This window comes from Somniosus microcephalus, chromosome 12 (genome assembly GCF_052327205.1).
Source record: "Somniosus microcephalus isolate GS21.2 chromosome 12, FLI_Smic_1.0, whole genome shotgun sequence".
In the NCBI taxonomy this organism is placed as follows: Eukaryota; Metazoa; Chordata; class Chondrichthyes; order Squaliformes; family Somniosidae; genus Somniosus; species Somniosus microcephalus.
In genome coordinates, this window is record NC_140998.1 from 164644760 (window position 1) to 164664341 (window position 19582).

Sequence of the window (19582 nt, forward strand, 5' to 3'; positions counted from 1 at the left end):
CCAGTTATCAGTAGTGGCAAAAATACATCTATTTATAGTCCATATACTTAGTGAAGATACAAATCATTTTTTTACTTCTGGTTTTATTGTAAACCTACTCAGGTTTTCTTCATAGTACAGGAATGCAGGGGAAAAACAGAAGTCACAGCAAGCAGGTGAGTAAGGCTGGCTACTCTCACTCTTAATGTACTGGCTAGTTAGAAAGCACAATGACCAATTGGATTGGGACAGCCAATGGTGCCTGGCACAGGATGCAAGAAGATTTTTTTCTGTGGGGGCAAATTGGAAATCCTATTCCTTCAGCCGTGGCTCAGTTGGTAGCACTCTCACCTCAGTCAGAAGTTTGTAGGTTTGAGTCACACTCCAGAGACTTGGGCACATAATCTTGGCAGACACTACAGTGCAGAACTGCCGAGGTGTGTACACCACAGCACGACTGCACTGCAGCACTCCGTCTTCCCCCTCAGGTGGATGTAAAAGATCCCATGGCACTATTTCGAAGAGGAGCCAGGGGGGTTCCCCCTGGCGTCCTGGCCAATATTTATTCCTCAACCAACAGATTATCTGGTCATTACATTGCTGTTTGTGGGAGCGTGCTGTGCACAAATTGGCTGCCGCATTTCTTTCATTACACAGAAACATAGAAGATAGGAGCAGGAGTAGGCCATTCGGCCCCTCGAGCCTGCTCCGCCATTCAATGAGATCATGGCTGATCATCCAAACTCAGTACCCTGTCCCTGCCTTCTCCCCATATCCCTTGATCCCTTTAGCCTTAAGAAATATATCTAACTCCTTCTTGAATATATTTAATGAATTGGCCTCAACTGGCTTCTGTGGTAGAGAATTCCATAGGTTCACCACTCTCTGGGTGAAGAAATTCCTCCTCATCTCAGTCCTAAATGGCTTACCCCTTATCCTTAGACTGGTTCTGGACTCCCCCGCCATCAGGAACATCCTTCCTGCATCTAGTCTGTCTAGTCCTGTTAGAATTTTATAAGTTTCAATGAGATCCCCTCTCATTCTTCTAAACTCCAATGAGTATAAGCCCAATCTCTCCTCATACGTCATTCCTGCCATCCCAGGTATCAGTCTGGTGAATCTTCGCTGCACTCCCTCCATGGCAAGAACATCCTTCCTCAGATAAGGCGACCAAAACTGCACACAATACTCAAAATGTGGTCTCACCAAGGCCCTGTACAACGCAGCAAGACATCCTTGTTCCTGTACTTGAATCCTCTCGCTACGAAGGTCAACATACCATTTGCCTTCTTAACCGCCTGCTGCACCTGCATGCTTACCTTCAGCGACTGGTGCACAAGGACACCCAGGTACGTTGCACTTTCCCTTCTCCCAATCTATTGCCGTTCAGATAATAATCTGCCTTCCTGTGTTTGCCACCAAAGTGGATAACCTCGCATTTATCCACATTATACTGCATCTGCCATACATCTGCCCAATCACCCAACTGTCCAAATCATACTGGAGTTTCACGGCATCCTCCTCACAGCACACACGCCCACCCAGCTTTGTGTCGTCTGCAAACTTGGAGATATTACATCTAGTTCCCTCGTCTAGATCATTAATATATTGTGAATAGCTGGGGGCCTAGCACCAATCCCTGCGGTACCCCACTAGTCACTGCTGCCACTCGGAAAAAGAGCCGTTTATTCCAACTCTTTGCTTTCTGTCTGCCAGCCAGTTCTCTATCCAAGACAGTACCTTACCCCCAATCCCAAGTGCTTTAACTTTACACGCTAATCTCTTATGCGGGACCTTATTGAAAGCCTTCTGAAAGTCCAACTACACCACATCTACTGGTTCTCCCTTATCTATTCTACCAGTTACATCCTCAAAAAATTCCAGTAGATTAGTCAAGCACGATTTACCTTTTGTAAATCCATGTTGACTTTGTCCGATCCTGTCACTGTTTTCCAAGTGCTCTGCTATTACATCTTTTATAATGGACTCTAGCATTTTCCCCACTACCGATGTCAGGCTTACTGGTCTATAATTCCCCGTTTCCTCTCTACCACCTTTTTTGAATAGTGGGGTAACATTAGCCACCCTCCATTACAACAGTGTCTACACTTCAACAGTATTTTATTGGCTGTTTGGGATGTCTTGAGGTCATGAAAGGCACTATATAAATGCAAGTCTTTCTTTAGTTCTCTATTTAAGCAGCAATCTACTTCAGTCTCACTCTACCACTTAAGCACGTCATTTAGGTTGACATTCCACTGTAGTGATGGGCAAGTGCTGTATTGTCAGATGCCATCCTTAGTAAATGTTAAACCAAGACACCATCTGCCTGCTCCAGTCGTTCATGTGGATGTTAATGATTGCATAGTACAAAGAGTTAGGAGCATTTCAGCCAACACTTTTCCTTCAACCAACATCACCAACAGATTAGCACAATAGCAAAATACTGCGGGTGCTGGAAATCTGAAATAACAGAAAATGCTGGAAGCACTCAGCAGGCTAGGCAGCATCCGTGGAGAGAGAAATAGAGTCAACATTTCATGTCTGGGACCCTTCTGCAGAACTGGAAAAGGCTAGAGATGTAACAGATATTAAGCAGGTGCAGAGGCAGGAAGTGGGGTTGGGGAATCTGAAGGAACAGTCTGTGCTAGGGTAGGAGGCAGGAACAATTAAATGTTGCAAATGGGGATGGCAGAATCATACAGTCTGAAAAATGGGAGCAGGGGTTATAATCTGAAATTGTTGAACTCGATGTTGAGTCCAGAAGCCGGTAAAGTGCCTAATCGAAAGATGAGGTGCTGTTCCTCGAGCTTACGTTGAGCTTCAGTGGAACAGTGTAAGAGGCCGAGGACAGTGAGGTCTGAGTGGGAGTGGGGCGGTGAATTAAAGTGACAGGCGACCAGAAGCTCGGGGTCCCCCTTACGGACTGAACAGAGGTGTTCTGCAAAACGGTCACCCAAACTGCGTTTGGTCTCCCCAATGTAGAGGAGACCGCATCGTAAGCAGTGAATACAGTATACTAGATTGCAAGAAGTACAAGTAAATCGCTGTTTCACCTGGAAGGGGTGTTTGGGGCCCTGGACAGTGGGAAGGGAGGAGGTAAAAGGGCAGGTGTTACATCTCCTGCGCTTGCACGGGAAGGTGCCGGGCGAAGGGGTAGGGGTGTTGGAGGCGATAGCGGAGTGGACCAGGGTGTCGCAGAGGGAGCGGTCCCTTTGGAATGCTGGAAGGGGAGGTGAGGGGAAGATGCATTTGGTGGTGGGATCATGTTGGATCACCAATAGATTAACTGGTCACTCTTCTCTTTGCTACTTGAGATTTTTCGATGCAAAACATATCAGGGTTTCTTACAGAACAACAGTCACTGCTCTTCAAAGCACATCACTGTAGGTGAAGCCCCTGGAAATGTTTGAGATTTTTGATTAAGGCACTATATAAATGCAAGTCTGCCAAGTCTTTCTTTTACTGCAATTTAACGGAAGTCTCCATTTCTACATACCAATACACATCATTAGTTGAAGCATCAAGTAGCACTTTTATATACAGGCCCCTAAAGGTTCCCTTGGGCTGCTACAACAATTAAACAGCTTTGGAAAGGTGATATTCCTTTTGCTATACAAGAGGAATATTTCCCGTTAGTACAGATGATTATAAAGAATGCATTTAGATTTTGCTACAAGTAGGAGAGAGGAAATGTTCCCCAATACTCTGGGGATGGGAGTTCTTAGAGCAGGGGTTGGATCAAAATAGCACAAATGAGTGGGCAACACATAAAAACTGATCTCCCCCACCACCCCAGTTAAAAACCAAGCCCCCATTAAACAAAATCCAACATCCCCATTCTAAAAATCCTAGCACCACCGCATTAGAAATCCAAGTTCCCATATACAACATCCAAACACCCCACGTTAAAAATTGACACTCCCATGCTAAAAGTCCAACCCATCACATGCAAAAGCCCCCTATTTTGCTGCATGTATTTTTATTGTATGACCTATTACAATGTATATTTTCCTGCTGGGAAGAGATAGTAGTTTCCTGGATTCCAGCTCTATTGTCCATGATCCATTATCGAATCCCTCATTTATTTCTCCTGATGTGCATGGGATCAGTTACCATGAGCATAATATAAAATTAATCCCCATATTTGGAAAGTATCCTTTTGCCAAGTGTTCACATTTTATTCCATTACAATTTCTGTAGTATGAAATTCTGCAGAGGTCATTTTATAATTAAAGTGCTCCTCAGTACTGTAATTTCTTTAACCAGCTGGGGTTAATTTTGAAGATATCAATCAGGCAAGCTGATGGTGTGCTTCAAGCTACATTAGTAATGAAGTATACATCAGTTCTCACTTATAACCCAAACAGTAGGGAAATACGTGCAGTGAGTTTTGTGAAGAGATATGATTTGGTTTCACATAAGCCTTACTCAATACAAAATTCCAGGGGAACAAAAAGCATAACGCAGATGATACAGATTTTCATACTAAAAATGTTATACCAATCATGGTTTAAATATGACAAAATTAACATACATGTTCAAATGTAGATATTATACATGACAACTTGAATGTACAATCAACAATTTGAAGGAAATATATTTTAAATTAGTGAAATATAATTAACTATAACACCCATAAGATGTACATCTGTTACAAACCCATTAATATCTCATGTTAATTCATCGTTTATTTCAGTACAATGTGCTCTTCTAGTTTACATAATGTGTCATGGCACAGTGGTAGTACTTTTGCCTCTGAATCAGAAAGTCGTGGGTTCAAGTCCCACTCCCGAGTCTTCAGCACATAATCTAGACTGGCACGTCAGTGCAAAAAAAGTTCCACTGACTCACATTTATGGCTCAAATCTGTTGAGAGTAACATCAATTATGGGAAGAGTATCATTGTGTATTTGAAACAAGAGAAGCTTTTTATTTTTTGCTCAGGATGGCAGAGGTTTGCAGATAAGATTAAGTAATATAATGTTTGGAATTTTAATGTGCTCCCTTTAACCCTTAGGCTACTAGCATCTTTAGGGAATTCCATGCTCCCTAGATTTGCCAGTTTTAGGTTTACACACTTGCACAATGACTCAAACCAATTCGAAAGGGCCAGAATTTGCAGTCGGAGGTGTACCTCCGGTGTACGCCTCCGACCCGATAAAAAAATCCGCACCTACATTCAGGCTCCCGGGCTTCGGAGACTTTGGGTCCTGGGCTTGCAGCGTACGCCTGCACAAAGGCCCACGGAGCCCAGGGACGCAGGTGGTTCGGCAGCGTCCCTGGGATCACGTGGGCCCGGTCCTCCAATCAGAAAGGAGGATTCCTAATATGCTTTTGGGGTTTCCATTTACGAACGGAATCCCTATATGCATATGAGGAATCCCCAAATAATTAAATAACTGATAGAACTGAAATAAAATTAAATGTTCCCATTTTCAAATTTAAAGTCCTTTCAATAAAGCATTTACAATAAAAATTTAATATTTTGAAAAAAAATTTTAAACATTTTAATCCGGGCCAAAATGTACATAAACTAATTTTAAATGTTTGTGCATTTCTTATTTTTTAATTTTTAATTTAAGATTTATATTAACCCTTATGCTGGTGAAAGCATAAAAGGCGTAAGGGTTTCGAGGGCATTTGCTGGGCAGTAGTTCGGCAAATAGCCCAACTCTGCACCAGCGAAAGTGATTTTTGGGTCAGTACGGTAGATCTGTCAAGGCGAACTTTGACAGATCGTAAGTTCCGGGTTTTCGTGCATGCGCAGCGCATACGGAAACCCGGAATTTGCGTGACCATTTACAAGGCTTACAACAGCGTGCGCAGTCATGGGGACGCAAAATCCAGGCCAACGTTACAGTAATAAGGCTATTCAGATGTCAGCAGTGGGCCATTATTGTAATACTAAAATGCCACCAAAATTCACACTTAAGACATCCTTTGTGAAGGCAAGGTGCATGGTCCAAAATCTTTATCTCCTGCTTTAAAACAAGGTTGATTTTTTTAGCCAATCAAGAAGTGGAATTCTAAAGACTGGACGCTTCATTAAAGCAACCTTGTCAATCTTTAGACACCTTTATGAACATGACACTATATACTCTAGAGGTTCAAGATAATTAATCAGTGGTCCACAGAGGGACGCCACTGAAATCAGTTTTCATCAGTGCTGCCCCAGTAGTTGAACACTCCTTAAAGCAAAGCCATGCAAAAGACAAAATGCCTGCATAACTGTTTATTAGAAACCATCTGAAAATAATGGTATAACTAGCTGAAGCTGTCGTCCACTTTGAGTTAGAGGTTGCATGCCAAGCGTAATAACCTGTAGCAAAACTTTAAATGGAAGAACAGTTAAAATTTTAATTTAAAATTCATAGGTCCTTGATGGTTCAGTGGGTAAATCCAACGGAAGGTTCGTAGTCTGTGCTGATCAACCATGGCAGTGATGGGGCTCCCAAAATTAATGTAAGTAGCCTTGGCTAAGGACAGAAAAATGAGCCAAGATTTCTGTTCCTGTTGCAAGTATTAATGTATGGATGTCAGGTAATGATAAATTAGGTACAACTAATGTCGCCCCCCCCCAGTCAAATAGCCCATTAACAAATGCTAAGCAAGTTAGTAGCTACATTGGCAAGGCACTGGAGGGCCACCATCGCTGATGGAGCCCTATCCTATTGTAAGTGGCTACCTTCAAAAGGGAGTAGAAGAGAGAAACTTGGACGAAAAAGTTTTCTTACAATTGACATTTCACTTGCATTTACCATGCATTGTTACCACTCAGAACATAAGAATTAGGAGCAGGAGTAAGGCACACAGCCCTTCGAGCCTGCTCCACCATTCAATAAGATCATGGCTAATCTTCAACCTCAACTCCACTTTCCCGCCCGATCCCCATATCCCTTAATTCCCTTAGAGTCCCAAAATCTAGTGGGACAGGACATACCCAGGGATGGTGATGGAGAAGTTTGGGACATTGCTGAAAAGGTATGATTCTGTGAGTATGACTATGTCAGGTTGTTGCTTGACTAGTCTGTGGGACAGCTCTCCCAATTTTGGTACAAGTCCCCAGATGTTGGTGAGGATGACTTTGCAGGGTCGACTGGGCTGGGTGTGCCGTTGCTGTGTCCGTAGCCGGTGCCAAGGTCGATGCTGGGTGGTCCGTCCGGTTTCATTCTTTTTATTGTTTTTTGTAGCGGTTTGTTACAACTGAGTGGCTTGTTAGGCCACTTTAGAGGGCAGTTAAGAGTCAACCACATTGCTGTGGGTCTGGAGTCACATATAGGCCAGACCAGATAAGGACAGCAGATTTCCTTCCCTAAAGGACATTAGTGAACCAGATGGGTTTTTACGACAATCCGGTAGATTCATGGTTACCATTACTGATACTAGCTTTTTATTCCAGATTTATTTAATTAACTGAATTAAAATGGGATTTGAATTCACGTCTCTGGATCATTAGTCCAAGCCTCTGGATTACTAGCCCAGTGACATTACCACTATGCCACTGTTCCTTTGCCTTCCTAATTGCTTGCTGTACCTGCAAGCTAACTCTCTGTTTCCTGCACCTAAATCTCTCTGAACACCAAAATTTAATAGCTTCTCACCATTTAAAAAATATTGTTTTTCTATTCTTCCTACCAAAGTGAATAACCTCACATTTTCCCACATTATTCTCCATCTTCCACCTTATTCCCCACTCACTTAACCTGTCTATATCCCTTTGCAGGCTCTGTGTCCTCACAGCTTACTGTCCCACCTAGCTTTGTATCATCAGCAAACTTGGATACATTCCAATCGGTCCCTTCATCCAAGTCATTAATATAGATAGAACATAGTTGAGGCCCATGTACTGATCCTTGTGGCACCCCACTAGTTACAGCCTGCCAACCTGAAAATGACCCATTTATCCCTACTCTCTGTTTTCTGCCTGTTAACCAATCCTCTATTCATGCTAATATATTACCCCCAACCCCATGAGCCCTTAACTTGTAGCACCTTATCGAATGCCGTTTGGAAATCCAAATATAATACATCCACTGGTTCCCCTTTATCTACCCTGCTGGTTACATCCTCAAAAAACTCCAATAAATTTATCAAACACGATTTTCCTTTCATAAAACCACATTGACTCTGCCTAATCATATTACAATTTTCTAAGTGCCCTTTTACTACTTCCTTAATAATGGATTCCAGCATTTTCCCAACGACTGATGTCAGGTTAACTGGCCTGTAAGTTCCCCGTTTTCTCTCTCCCTGCTTTCTTGAATAGTGGGGTTACATTTGCTACCTTCCAATCCGCTTGGACCATTCTAGAATCTAGGAAACTTTGGAAGATCAGAACCAATGCATATAAAAGGATATAAGGATACTTGATCAGCAACTGCTTACCTAAAATTGGTTATAATCCGATCTGGGTTAGAGGAGCAGAGGGATCTGAGGTACAAGTACACAAATCACTAAAAGTAGCGATGCAGGTTAATAAAGCCATAAAAAAAGCAAACAAAGCACTGGGGTTCAGTTCTCGAGGGATAGAACTGAAATGCAGTGAAGTTATGTTAAACTTGTATAGGCCTTGGTTAGACCACAATTGGAGTACAGTTCTGGTCACTATATTATAAAAAGGATATAGAGGCACTGGAGAAGGTGCAAAAAAGCTTTACTAGGATGATACCAGCACTGAGAGGTTATACAGTACCTATGAGGAAAGATTGAACAGGCTGGGCCTTTTTCCCTCTAGAAAAGAAAAGACTGAGTGGTAACCTGATAAAGGTCTTTAAAATTATGAAAGGTTTTGATAGGTAGAGAAGTTTCCACTTGTGGGGGCGACCGGACTATAAAAGATAGTCATTAATAAATCCAATAGGAAATTCAGGAGAAACTTCATTAGAGTGGTGAGAATGTGGAACTCGCTACCACATGGAGCGGTTGAGGCGAATAGTATAGATGCATTTAAGGGGAAGTTAGATAAACACATGAGGGCGAAAGTAATAGAAGGATATGGTGATGGGGTTGGATGAAGTAGAGTGAGAGGAGGCTCGTGTGGAGCATAAACACCAGTTGGGCCGAATGGCCTGTTTCTATGCTGAAGTACTATATAAATAAAATGGGTCTCTGCAAGGCATCTCATATCGAATGACAACCAACTGGTTTCCTGCAAGGTTGGATGTTAACCAATGTTAGGTAAGCAGTTACTAATCAAGTATCCTTTATAACACTGAGTGGTGCCAGTGTATGGTCTTGAAAATGCAAGATAAATGTCTTAAGAAAACTTAACCAATGCATCAAAATGCTACAGCAGGAAAAAACCCACCTACACTTCTCATTGGTTAAAGCCCCAGTGGAGGGCTCCTGATTGCTCAGTAAGATCATCCAGTAAGTGATTGAGTCACACAGACCAACAGCATCCCAAGCCCGATCCCTAGTCCAAGCTGAGGTAGCTGATATTAGCTGGGAGACAGTGTATGCCTCAATTGGTCTTAGCAATTTGGGCTACAGAGAAAAAAAAAGGTTCCTGTTCCTGATCGCTTTCCAACAAACTGCTGAAGTGTACGCATGGACAGAGTATGATAGGTTCAGGTTCAACTGTTGAATAGCCTACCATCAATCACCTTCAGGATTTACACGTGAATGAGAGCTACTTGGCAGAGGTATTGGAGGGTGAATGGCACCTGCGAAACTGCATCCAGCAAGGACTTAAACATCTTCAGGAAAGGAAGTGAGAAGAAAAAAAAGTGAGCTCTAGTGAAGAACAAACCTGTGAACCTAATGAAATGTGTTTAAAGTTGAGCACACATTGGGTACGTGATCAAGTCTGACTTTTTTGGTGTGGGGCAGGAAGAGAAAAGGATAAAAGAATAGCAGAAACATAAAAGGCCTAAAAATTCCTACCTGTCGGCTACGTTCATATTCTGCTATTTTCTCCATTTCTTCATTCATCTTTTCAATGTTTTGCTTTCTCCTTTCCTCCCACTCCTGGTTTTAAAAGCAAATACAGAGTTGGTTATGAACATATTTCCTACCATTATGAGCAATCTCAGATAGGCTGACCGTATATTCAGCTCATCAACCAACCAACCAACTGAACAGTTTGGATTTGTAAAGCCAGTCTCAATAGCTAAAACCCAAAATCGAAGTGCTGACATTAAACCATCACAAGAACATGTTTTTCAAATATCCAATTCCTGAGAATGGGACTGTACTAGTGGTAATGGAAAATAGTAGCCAATCATGGCATCAGAGATAAATGACCATCAAATATAAATGATTTTCAAGCAGTTAGCAAGCCACTTAACCTGTATAAGTGTCAAAGGTCATTAATCCAGTTGTGGAGTGTGTAACTGTAGTAGAAAATAGCTCAACATCAGCAGAGGAAAAAAGAACATTTCAAGCAGGTCCTGCGAATCCTGATGATCTCTGGAGTGTCATAATTACATTTTCATGAAGGAATGTGTGCAAAGGAATGGCAAGTATGGGAATATGCGATAAAGATCAATCATCAGGAAAGACCTGGCATGAAATGGGCAAGTTGCTGCCCAGTTTGGAGTACACAAAGCTAAGAAAAAGACTTGCATTTCTATAGCGCCTTTCAAGACCACAGGACGTCTCAAAGTGCTTTACAGCCAATGAAGTACTTTTGGAGTGTAGTCACTGTTGTAATGTGGGAAACGCGGCAAGCTCCCACAAACAGCAATGTAATAATGACCAGATAATGTGTTTTGTTATGTTGAGGGATAAATATTGGCCAGGACACCGGGGATAACTCCTCTGCTCTTCTTCGAAATAGTGTCATGGGATCTTTTATATCCACCTGAAAGAGCAGACTGGGCCTCGGTTTAACGTCTCATCCGAAAGACGACACCTCCGACAGTGCAGCACTCCCTCAGCACTGCACTGAAGTGTCAGCCTAGATTTATATGCTCAAGTTCCTGGTTTATGTGCTCAATTCCCTGGAGTGGGACAACCTTCTGACTCAGAAGCAAGTGTGCTACCACTGAGCCACAGCGGACACATGAATATTGCTGTAAAAGTAACAGCACAGAACCTACGTGTACAGGGAAAGCTGTAATTTTGAAGGAAAACGATTTACCAACAGAAAAGTGTTACGAATATAAGGGCCTAGAAATTCGGTATAGCCGCGTTTGGGGCGCTAGTCCTGGCAATGCGCAAAGTTTAGCGCCAGGCGCAATTTAGCACCACCTAGCGCGATATTGGGTTGCAGCGCCCCTAAAGGTGATTGCGGCGCTAAATCAGGCGCTGCACGCTACTCTTAAGGCACTAACCCGGCAGCGCAACCCAATTTTGCGGCGGCGGAGCGCAGCGAGGGTGCTGTCAATAATCACTTTCCCTGAGACACAGTGGCGCCGGCCAGCTCTTAAAGGGGCAGGTCAATTGGCATCACCAGACACACTCACTGCCTTGTAGGCCTTCAAAGCGATGGGAGCCTACCTGTGGCGCACCAGCCTAGCAAGACATGGAAAGGGTGAGGCAGAGGGCGGAACGCCTCACTGATGGGGCATTGGATGCTTTGGTTGGCGCAGTGGAATCAAGGCCAAGGAAGATGGTCGAAATGTGATTTATGTTTTGGACAGTCTCCCGGGTGTGAGAGGCAGTTATGTGTCAGTGTATTAGTTTTGCTTTCTGTTGCCATAGCTTTCTCATGTTTGAAAGAACCACATTTTGTGTAATGAAGCACTTTCTTCATTTACAATGGCCATGCCTGCTATTTACATGCATCTTGCCCTTCACAGGCTCGGGGGTATCAGACCGGTTCCATTCCTGTTCTTGGAATGGCAGCAAGCATTCCGTGAGAGGGGCCTAGAAGCTACTTCTGATCAGCCTCTGACGCGCAGCCTGAGAAGAGCCGCTCGCGTAGAAGTTCAGGCCAGCAGCCATCTTCTCAGCCGCCGACAGAGATGTCCTGCACCTTATCTGAGGCTGCAGATCTGGCTGAAGCAGCTGGCACAGCTCAGTCACCACCTCCTTTCTAAATCGCAGCCTTCTGACACACTGCTCCTCCGGCATGTTCATGTAGGAAAACTGCTGTCGGATAACCCTGCCAGCGTAAGGTCTGCTGTGGCGACGTCTGTTGGCCCCCCTCTCCCTGCGTCTCAGTGCCCTTTCCAGCTGATTCAGCAGCAGGACGTTCCCCTCCAATGCAGCCCCCATAATAAGTGCCCACAGGAAGGTTCCCCGTTGTCAAGGCTCACCAACAGCAAGGTGATGGTCAGAAGGCTGAAGATCGTCTGCCTGCACTGGCTCAGTGGTCAAACGGCTCTCAGTGTGCAGCTCAGCAACTCTTTGTAGCTCTCGAGGAAGTTGTGATCCAAAAATGGCTGCCGCTTTTAAACCACACCAGTCCCCTTTAAATAACGCTCCTCCAGCCCGAGAGCGACTTGGTAAGGCCCAGGTAAGCTGTCACTATTAGCGCCAGGCGCTACGGAGGGGGGCGCCACTGAATTTCCAGTCCGGGGCACCCAAAAGGCGTTGCACACTCAAATGATGTCAATCAGCCTGCGCCCATGAGCGGGCGCTAAGATTTAGTGCCGGCGCTAAATGCATGCTCAATATGGGGCGAGGCGCCTTGCACCCGCCCGGAAATTGGCTAGCGCCCCACTTCTCGGCCTCTTTAGGCGTTAATCGGTGGCGCTATCAACCGAATTTCTCCCCCAAGGTGTTAGAGATGAACATAGCAGAGTTGTTCAAATTACACTAGACAGTGCCATGTACATAAATGAACCTGAGGAAAAAAAATGAACGCTAGAATTTCCATGTGCAAAATCACACTCAATCCTGATTGCTGTGATATTTAAACCAGCACATCATTGGAATGCACAACATGAAACAGGTGATGGGCATTCAGAACATAACCCATCACCTTAGGAGCAAGCTACTGCAGATCTGTTCAGGAGGGAGTTTGGAAGACAGTGGATCTGTAGAGAATAGAGGATAGCACAAAACTTAGAATATCTTAATTATCTGGTGTATATACTATGATTTGCACAATATGTGACATTATTCGTCCAGGCACAACAACAGCTTGTATTTATACAGCGCCTTTAACATAGCAAAACGTTCCAAGATGCTGCACAGGAGGATTATAAGACAAAAATTTGACCGAGCCACAAAAGGAGAAATTAGGGCAGATGACCAAAAGCTAGGTTTGAAGGAGCGTCTTAAAGGAGGAAAAAGAGGTAGAGAGGCAGAGGGGTTTAGGGAGGGAATTCCAGAGCTTAGGGCCTTGGCAGCTGAAGGCACAGACAGCAATAGTGGAGCGATTAAAATTGGAGATGCTCAAGAGGCTACAATTGGAGGAGCACAGATATTTCGAAGGGTTATAGGGCTGGAGGAGATTATAGAGATAGTGAGGGGCGAGACCATGGAGGATTTGAAAACAAGGATGAGAATTTTGAAATCGAGGTGTTGCTTAACCGGAAGCCAATGTAGGTCAGCGAGCACAGAGAGGATAAGTGAACAGGACTTGGTGCGAGTTAGGACTCGGGCAGCCGAGTTTTGGATGACCTCAAGTTTACGTAGGGTAGAGCGTGGGAGGCCAGCCAGGAGTGCGTTTGAATAGTCAAGTCTAGAGATAACAAAGGCATGGATGAGGGTTTCAGCAGCAGATGAGCTGAGGCAGGGACGGAGATGGGCAATGTTACGGCGATGGAAATAGGCGGGGGCCTTAGTTATGCCGTGGATGTGTGGTAGGAAGCTCATTTCGGGGTCAAATATGACACCAAGGTTGCAAACAGTGTGGTTCAGCCTCAGACAGATGTTAGGGAGGGGGATGGAGTCAGTGGCTAGGGAACGCAGTTTGTGGCAGGGACAAAAACAATGGCTTCGGTCTTCCCAATATTTAACTGGAGAAAATTCTGGATGTTGGTCAAACAGTCTGACAATTCAGAGAGCATGGAGGGGTCGAGAGAAGTGGGGGTGAGGTACAGCTGGGTGTCGTCAGCGTACATGTGGAAACTGACCGTGTGTTTTCGGATGATGTCGCCAAAGGGCAGCATGCAGATGAGAAATAGGAAGGGGCCAAGAATAGATCCTTGGGGGACACCAGAGGCAATGATGCAGGAGCGGGAAGAGAAGCCATCGCAGGTGATTCTCTGGCTACGATTAGATATGGAACCAGGCGAGTGCAGTCCCACCCAGCTGGACGACATGGGAGGATGGAGTGGTCAACCGTGTCAAAGGCTGTAGAAAAGTCAAGAAGGACGAGGAGGAATAGTTTACCTTTGTCACAGTCACAAAGGATGTCATTTGTGACATTGATGAGAGCTGTTTCGGTACTATGGCAGGTGTGGAAACCTGATTGGAGGGATTCAAAGATGGAGTTGCGGGAAAGATGGGCACAGATTTAGGAGGCGACAACCCGTTCAAGGACTTGAGAGGAAAGAGCGGTTGGAGATGGGAGCGGTAGTTTGCAAGGACGAAGGAGTCAAGAGCTGTTTTTCTGAGGAGAGGGGTGATGTCGGCAGATTTGAGGGAGAGGGGGACAGTACCCGAGAGAGAACCGTTAACAATGTCAGCTAACATGGGAGCCAGAAAAGGAAGTTGGATGGTCAGCAGTTTGGTGGGAATAGGGTCAAGGGAGCAGGAAGTGGGTCTCATGGACAAGATGAGCGCGGAGAGGTCTTGAGGGGAGATCGGAGAGAAACTGGAGAAAGATGAGAGTTCAGGGCTAGGGCAGGGGGGAAACCTTAGAGGAAGTTTGGCCCGGTGGGCTAGGGGAGGGAAGGGAAGTGGCAGAGGCAGCTGAACGGATGGTCTCAATCTTAGAGACAAAGAAGTCCAGGAGCTCCTCACACTTGTTGTCGGAGGTGAGGGTGGAGGAGACAGGGGAGAGGGGTTTAAGAAGACATCTAGCAGTGGAGAATAGAAGCCAGGGTTTATCTTTGCATTCCAGAATGATTCTGGAATAGTGAGTAATTTTGGCAGACGAGAGCCAGAACTGATAATGCTTTATGTGGTCCAGCCAGATCTGGTGGTGAATGGCTAAATCAGTTGTCCGGCATATCCGTTCAAGTCTGCATCCCTTAGACTTAAGGGAGCAAAGATGAGGGCCGTACCAGGGAGAGCAGTCAGGAGGAGAGCGGGTAGTTGTTTTAATAAGGCCTAGGGCATCAAAGGTGGTGGTGAGGGTGTGGATGATAGCTTCAGAAATGTCGTGGTGAATGGTGGGCCAAAGGCTGGGCAGTTGGGATTTCCTAAGTGCAGTTGTGAGAAAGTTTTTTCCAGGGGCTGACACAGAAGGATTTAGGGTGGGGGGGGGGGCGGCGGGGGGCTGGGTGTGTGAAGGGGGATGTGGGTGGAGAGTGATACGAGGAAGTGGTCAGAGATGGCCTTATCTGCGATTGACACGATGGGAGTAGCGAGGCCACGAGAAATGGCAAGGTCGAGGGGGTGGCCGTGAATATGGGTTGGGGCGTTTACATGGAGGGAGAGATTATGGGAGGATAGGAGGGTAGTGAACTGAGAAGAGAGAGCATGATGAATTGAGATGGAGGTTGAAATCAGCGAGAATGAAAATTTGCTCAGTGCAGAGGCTGAGGGAGGAAAGCAGTGAAGACATCTCGGTAATAAAACTTTTATGGTACTTGGGTGAGCGGTAGAGAACAAGAATTTTAAATGAGAGGTGAGAGGGGTGGAATAAGGCAAGATGCTCAAAGGAGGAGAAAGTGCCGGAGGAGTAGGGGGACAGACCAAGGTGTGATTTGGTGATGAGAGCCACACCACCATCACAGCAGTCTGAGCGGGGATAATGGTGGAAGGTATAGCCAGGCGGGGAGGCTTCATTTAAGGGTAAGATGCCACCCCTCAGCCAGGTTCCCGCAGGGCCATGATGTCAATGCAATCATCCATGATAAGCAAGGGCCTTGTTCACAAGTGAACGGATATTCTGGAGGGAGATGCAGAGAGGGTCGATGATGGCTGACCCACTGCCAGTGTCCACAAAGTCAGCACTGGGAGTGGTGAGTTGGACGGGGAGGAGATTGGCAAGATTAGTCACCAACAGACACGCTGGGCGGGAAGGTCGGCAAGAGAGTGGGATGGGACAGTTGGGGTTGCTGCTCGTGAGGAGGCAGCGATGAGTGCCAGGTGGGCCTTTCGGAGGATGCCAAGAAAGGCACAGAGGGAAGCTGTAGGCTTATCGAAGAGGGAGTCAATCCTGGGACAGTGGCAGGAAAGTAAGCCAGAAGCCAACAAGCTGAAAAACCAGTAGAACCAGCTCAGCAGAGACAGACGCATAAATCTTTTAGCAGCAGAATCAGAGGCACAGCAGATGAGTCTTACAGTGTAATCCAGTGCAGAAGCATAGTGGTGTAATCCAATGTAGTCTAAAGCAGAAACGTAGTCTAGACATCCAGAGAAGTCCAGGAGTTCGGAAACCAATTTGAGAAAATAATTCAGCAGCTTAAAACTTGAAGTGACTGAGCAGCAGAGCAGAGTCACAGCAGCTGAGTCAAACAGTGTAGTGCAGTCCTGATGGCAGGTGACCGGGATCAAATTTCAGCAGAGTTCCAGCAGTTGAAAAGAGCTCAGTGAAAACCAAGAACAAGCAGGGCCAGGGATGGGCAGTGGGCTCTGCACAGGTAGCTTTAAACTTGGAGTTTGAGCTTGTAGTTTGGGCTAAAATGCATCCAACTATCAGAGCCAGGGTATCTTAAGCAATGGAAGAAAGGAGATTGGGGAAAGAAAGGGCAAAGGATGGCAATGGATCACCAAGGATACAGTTGCAGAGGAGAAGAGATCAGTGAGGAGCTGCCAGCCCAGTAGCCATCTTGGAATGCACACTGAACTGGAGAGCATAATGAAAATGGAATGACCGTGCAGTACCCATATGAACAATTATTAATTCACTCATAATATGCATAGTTACACTCCAGGTAAAGTGAAAGCACCAACCATCACAACCCTCTCTTGATGCAGTCACCAGCACAGATATGCAGAAATAATTAGCAATGGTCACAGGAATCACAGATGAAGCATAAATTACTGAGGAAAGAACAGCAGTGTTGGTGGTAGAAGAGGTGCCAGCTAGTACAGGGCAGAGGTCCAGCATGCCAAGTACCCCTAAGTTCCATAAGGATACAGACTTAAGGACCTGCTGAAGCTGTTGCAAGATTCTATTGAGGAGTCACTTGCATCATTACACACAGTAGCAGAAGATGGCCTGGATCGTGCAGAACTCCAACACCCAGATATGTACTGTCATCTTCCATGAGTGAGGTCATGAGGCAATCCTGGTTTGCACTGCAGGCTACCACTGAGCACATGGGAACACCAATAAGGGAGACCTCATTTACGCATCCCAGGAGAGCTTCTGCAAATGTGATACAGGCTTTGGTGTTCAAAATCCAAGAGCAGGCATGGCCAACTTCAAAGTGCTTGGAGAGCCTTTAAAGTACATAGAAAGATAGCGGCCTCAACGCCCATTGTTTTGTGTTCAGACAGATCAGTGGGCATGGCAAGGAGATGCCTTCTAGCATGTGTGTGGCAGCACAGCAGCAGTCAAATGACACTCGCAGTCCTGTGCTATTACATAGCCTTGCTCAACTGGCACTTGTGTTGGCCTATAAAAGTAATGAGCTAATAGCAATTCTATCACAGGATAGCTGGCACTAAAGCAGGTCCATCAGGGTTTATCTCAGACACCTGTAGCGGGCTTTCTGTATTTCTTGCAACTTGCCAATTGGTCACTCCGTCAACTAGGGGAGCATTTGGTAGTGGGACAATAAACATGTGACACAAGGAGCAAACACACAACAAAGTACATTAAACATTTACACCACTTAATAATGTAATTCACTTTTACTGTATCTTGCAGTCCTTGACCATACCAAAATCCAAGTCTCAGATATTCGACCATAACATCCCCAATGAACCAACTGTTGCTTCTTCTACTTCAATGAGCATGTCACAAAGTTTATTATTCAAACGAGCCATTTAGCCCATCTTATCTCATCCGTCCAAAAGGGAAAACTCATGGTCCTTTCTGTCACAGCCACATTAGATCGTCAAAAAAGCATTTTGTGCACCACTCTCTCTTCTCCTCCCCCGCTCGCCCTCATCCCACCCCACACCCCCCAGAAACAATCATAGAGGTAGATAGTTCTAGCTAGGGTCTCACCCCATTTTAACACTGATGGACGAACTTCCTATCTTGTTATGCTATATGGCTGCTGGTTGGTACATGAATGGCCATACAGCCAATTATGAACTTGGGGGAGGGGTGAGAAAAATCAATTTCTGATGCTTGATTTGAAGTTTATGTAGCAGAATATGTGTAGCTAAAGAGCATTAATGACTTTCTTAACGAGCAGTATACCACAAACTTCCAATGGGTGCCTGGGGGGACCATCACTACCACTAGTCACGCAGTGCAGCTAGCTGACCGTCTTTAAAAGGTCGTTTTCAACTAGATGGTACACCTTCATAGATTGCAAATTTGCTAATGTCACTCCATTATTTAAGAAGGATGGAACAAATAAACCAGGTAACTACAGGCCTGTCAGTTTAACATCAGATGTGGGGAAGCTACTAGAATCGGTCATTAGGGATAGAGCGACTAAGCACTTGAATAAATATGAGCTGAACAGAGAGACAACATGGTTTTGTTAAAGGTAAGTCATGTTTGACTAAACTAGTGGAATTTTTTTTGAGGTGGTCACTAATATGGTAGATAAGGTCATGTCTATGGATGTTATCTATATGGACTTCCAAAAGGCATTCGATAAGGTTTTACACGAGATTATCAGCAAAAATAAGAGTGCACAGAATTGGAGGCAGCCTTTTGACTGGATTAGAAATTGGCTGGGAGGTAGGAGAGAGTGTGGATAAAAGGTAAGTACTCTGATTGGCGGGACGTGACAAGTGGTGTTCCCCAGAGATCTGTTCTGGGGCCTCAACGTTTCACCATATTTAATGACTTAGATGAAGGAAGAGAGAGTTATATAACCAAGTATGCAGATGACACTAAGTTAGGAAGTGCAGTAAGTAGTGTAGATGGGAGCAGGAAGTTACAAAGGAACAGACAGATTAAGTGAGTGGGCAAAACTCTGGCAAATGTTCAATGTGGGCAAGTATGAGGTCATCTACATTGGACCCAAGAAAGATAAATTTGAGTATTTTCTAAATGGTAAGAAACTAGGGACTGTAGTGGACCAAATAGATATGGGAGTCCAAGTACACAATCATTAAAAGCTAGTAGACAGGTACAAAAAGCAATCACAAAGGCAAAGGGAATGTCAGCCTTTATCTCAAGGGGCCTGAATACAAAGGGAATTTATGCTTCAGCTGTATCGAGCCTCGGTCAGACCCCAGCTGGAGCACTCCATTCTGTTCTGGGCACTGTACCTCAGGAAGGATATACTGGCCTTGGAGGGGAAGCAGCGCAGATTCACCAGAATGATACAGGAGCTAAAAGGGTTAAATTATGAAGACAGATTGCATAAACTTGGCTTGTATTCACTTGAGTATAGTAGATTGTGGAGTAATCTGATCAAGGTTTTTTAAATATTAAAACGATTTGATAAGGTAGATTCAGAGAAACTATTTCCTCTGGTGGGGAATTCAGAACAAGGGAGCATAAGCTTAAAATTAG

At 44.9% G+C, this 19582-nt stretch overlaps 1 protein-coding gene across 14 annotated transcripts in view; it reads right to left on the reverse strand.

The window, feature by feature from the left end:
• The window catches only part of LOC147109680 (uncharacterized), a 396101-nt gene that overhangs the window by 197648 nt on the left and 178871 nt on the right, over positions 1-19582 (reverse strand). For 13 of the 14 annotated variants that reach the window (XM_086003764.1, XM_086003766.1, XM_086003775.1 and 10 more), the window contains one exon: positions 9868-9951. The exons of the other annotated variant lie outside the window; for it this stretch is intronic. In XM_086003764.1, coding sequence (XP_085859890.1) covers positions 9868-9951 — 84 coding nt within the window. The remainder of the gene's footprint in view (positions 1-9867; positions 9952-19582) is intronic. 14 annotated transcript variants of the gene reach the window in all.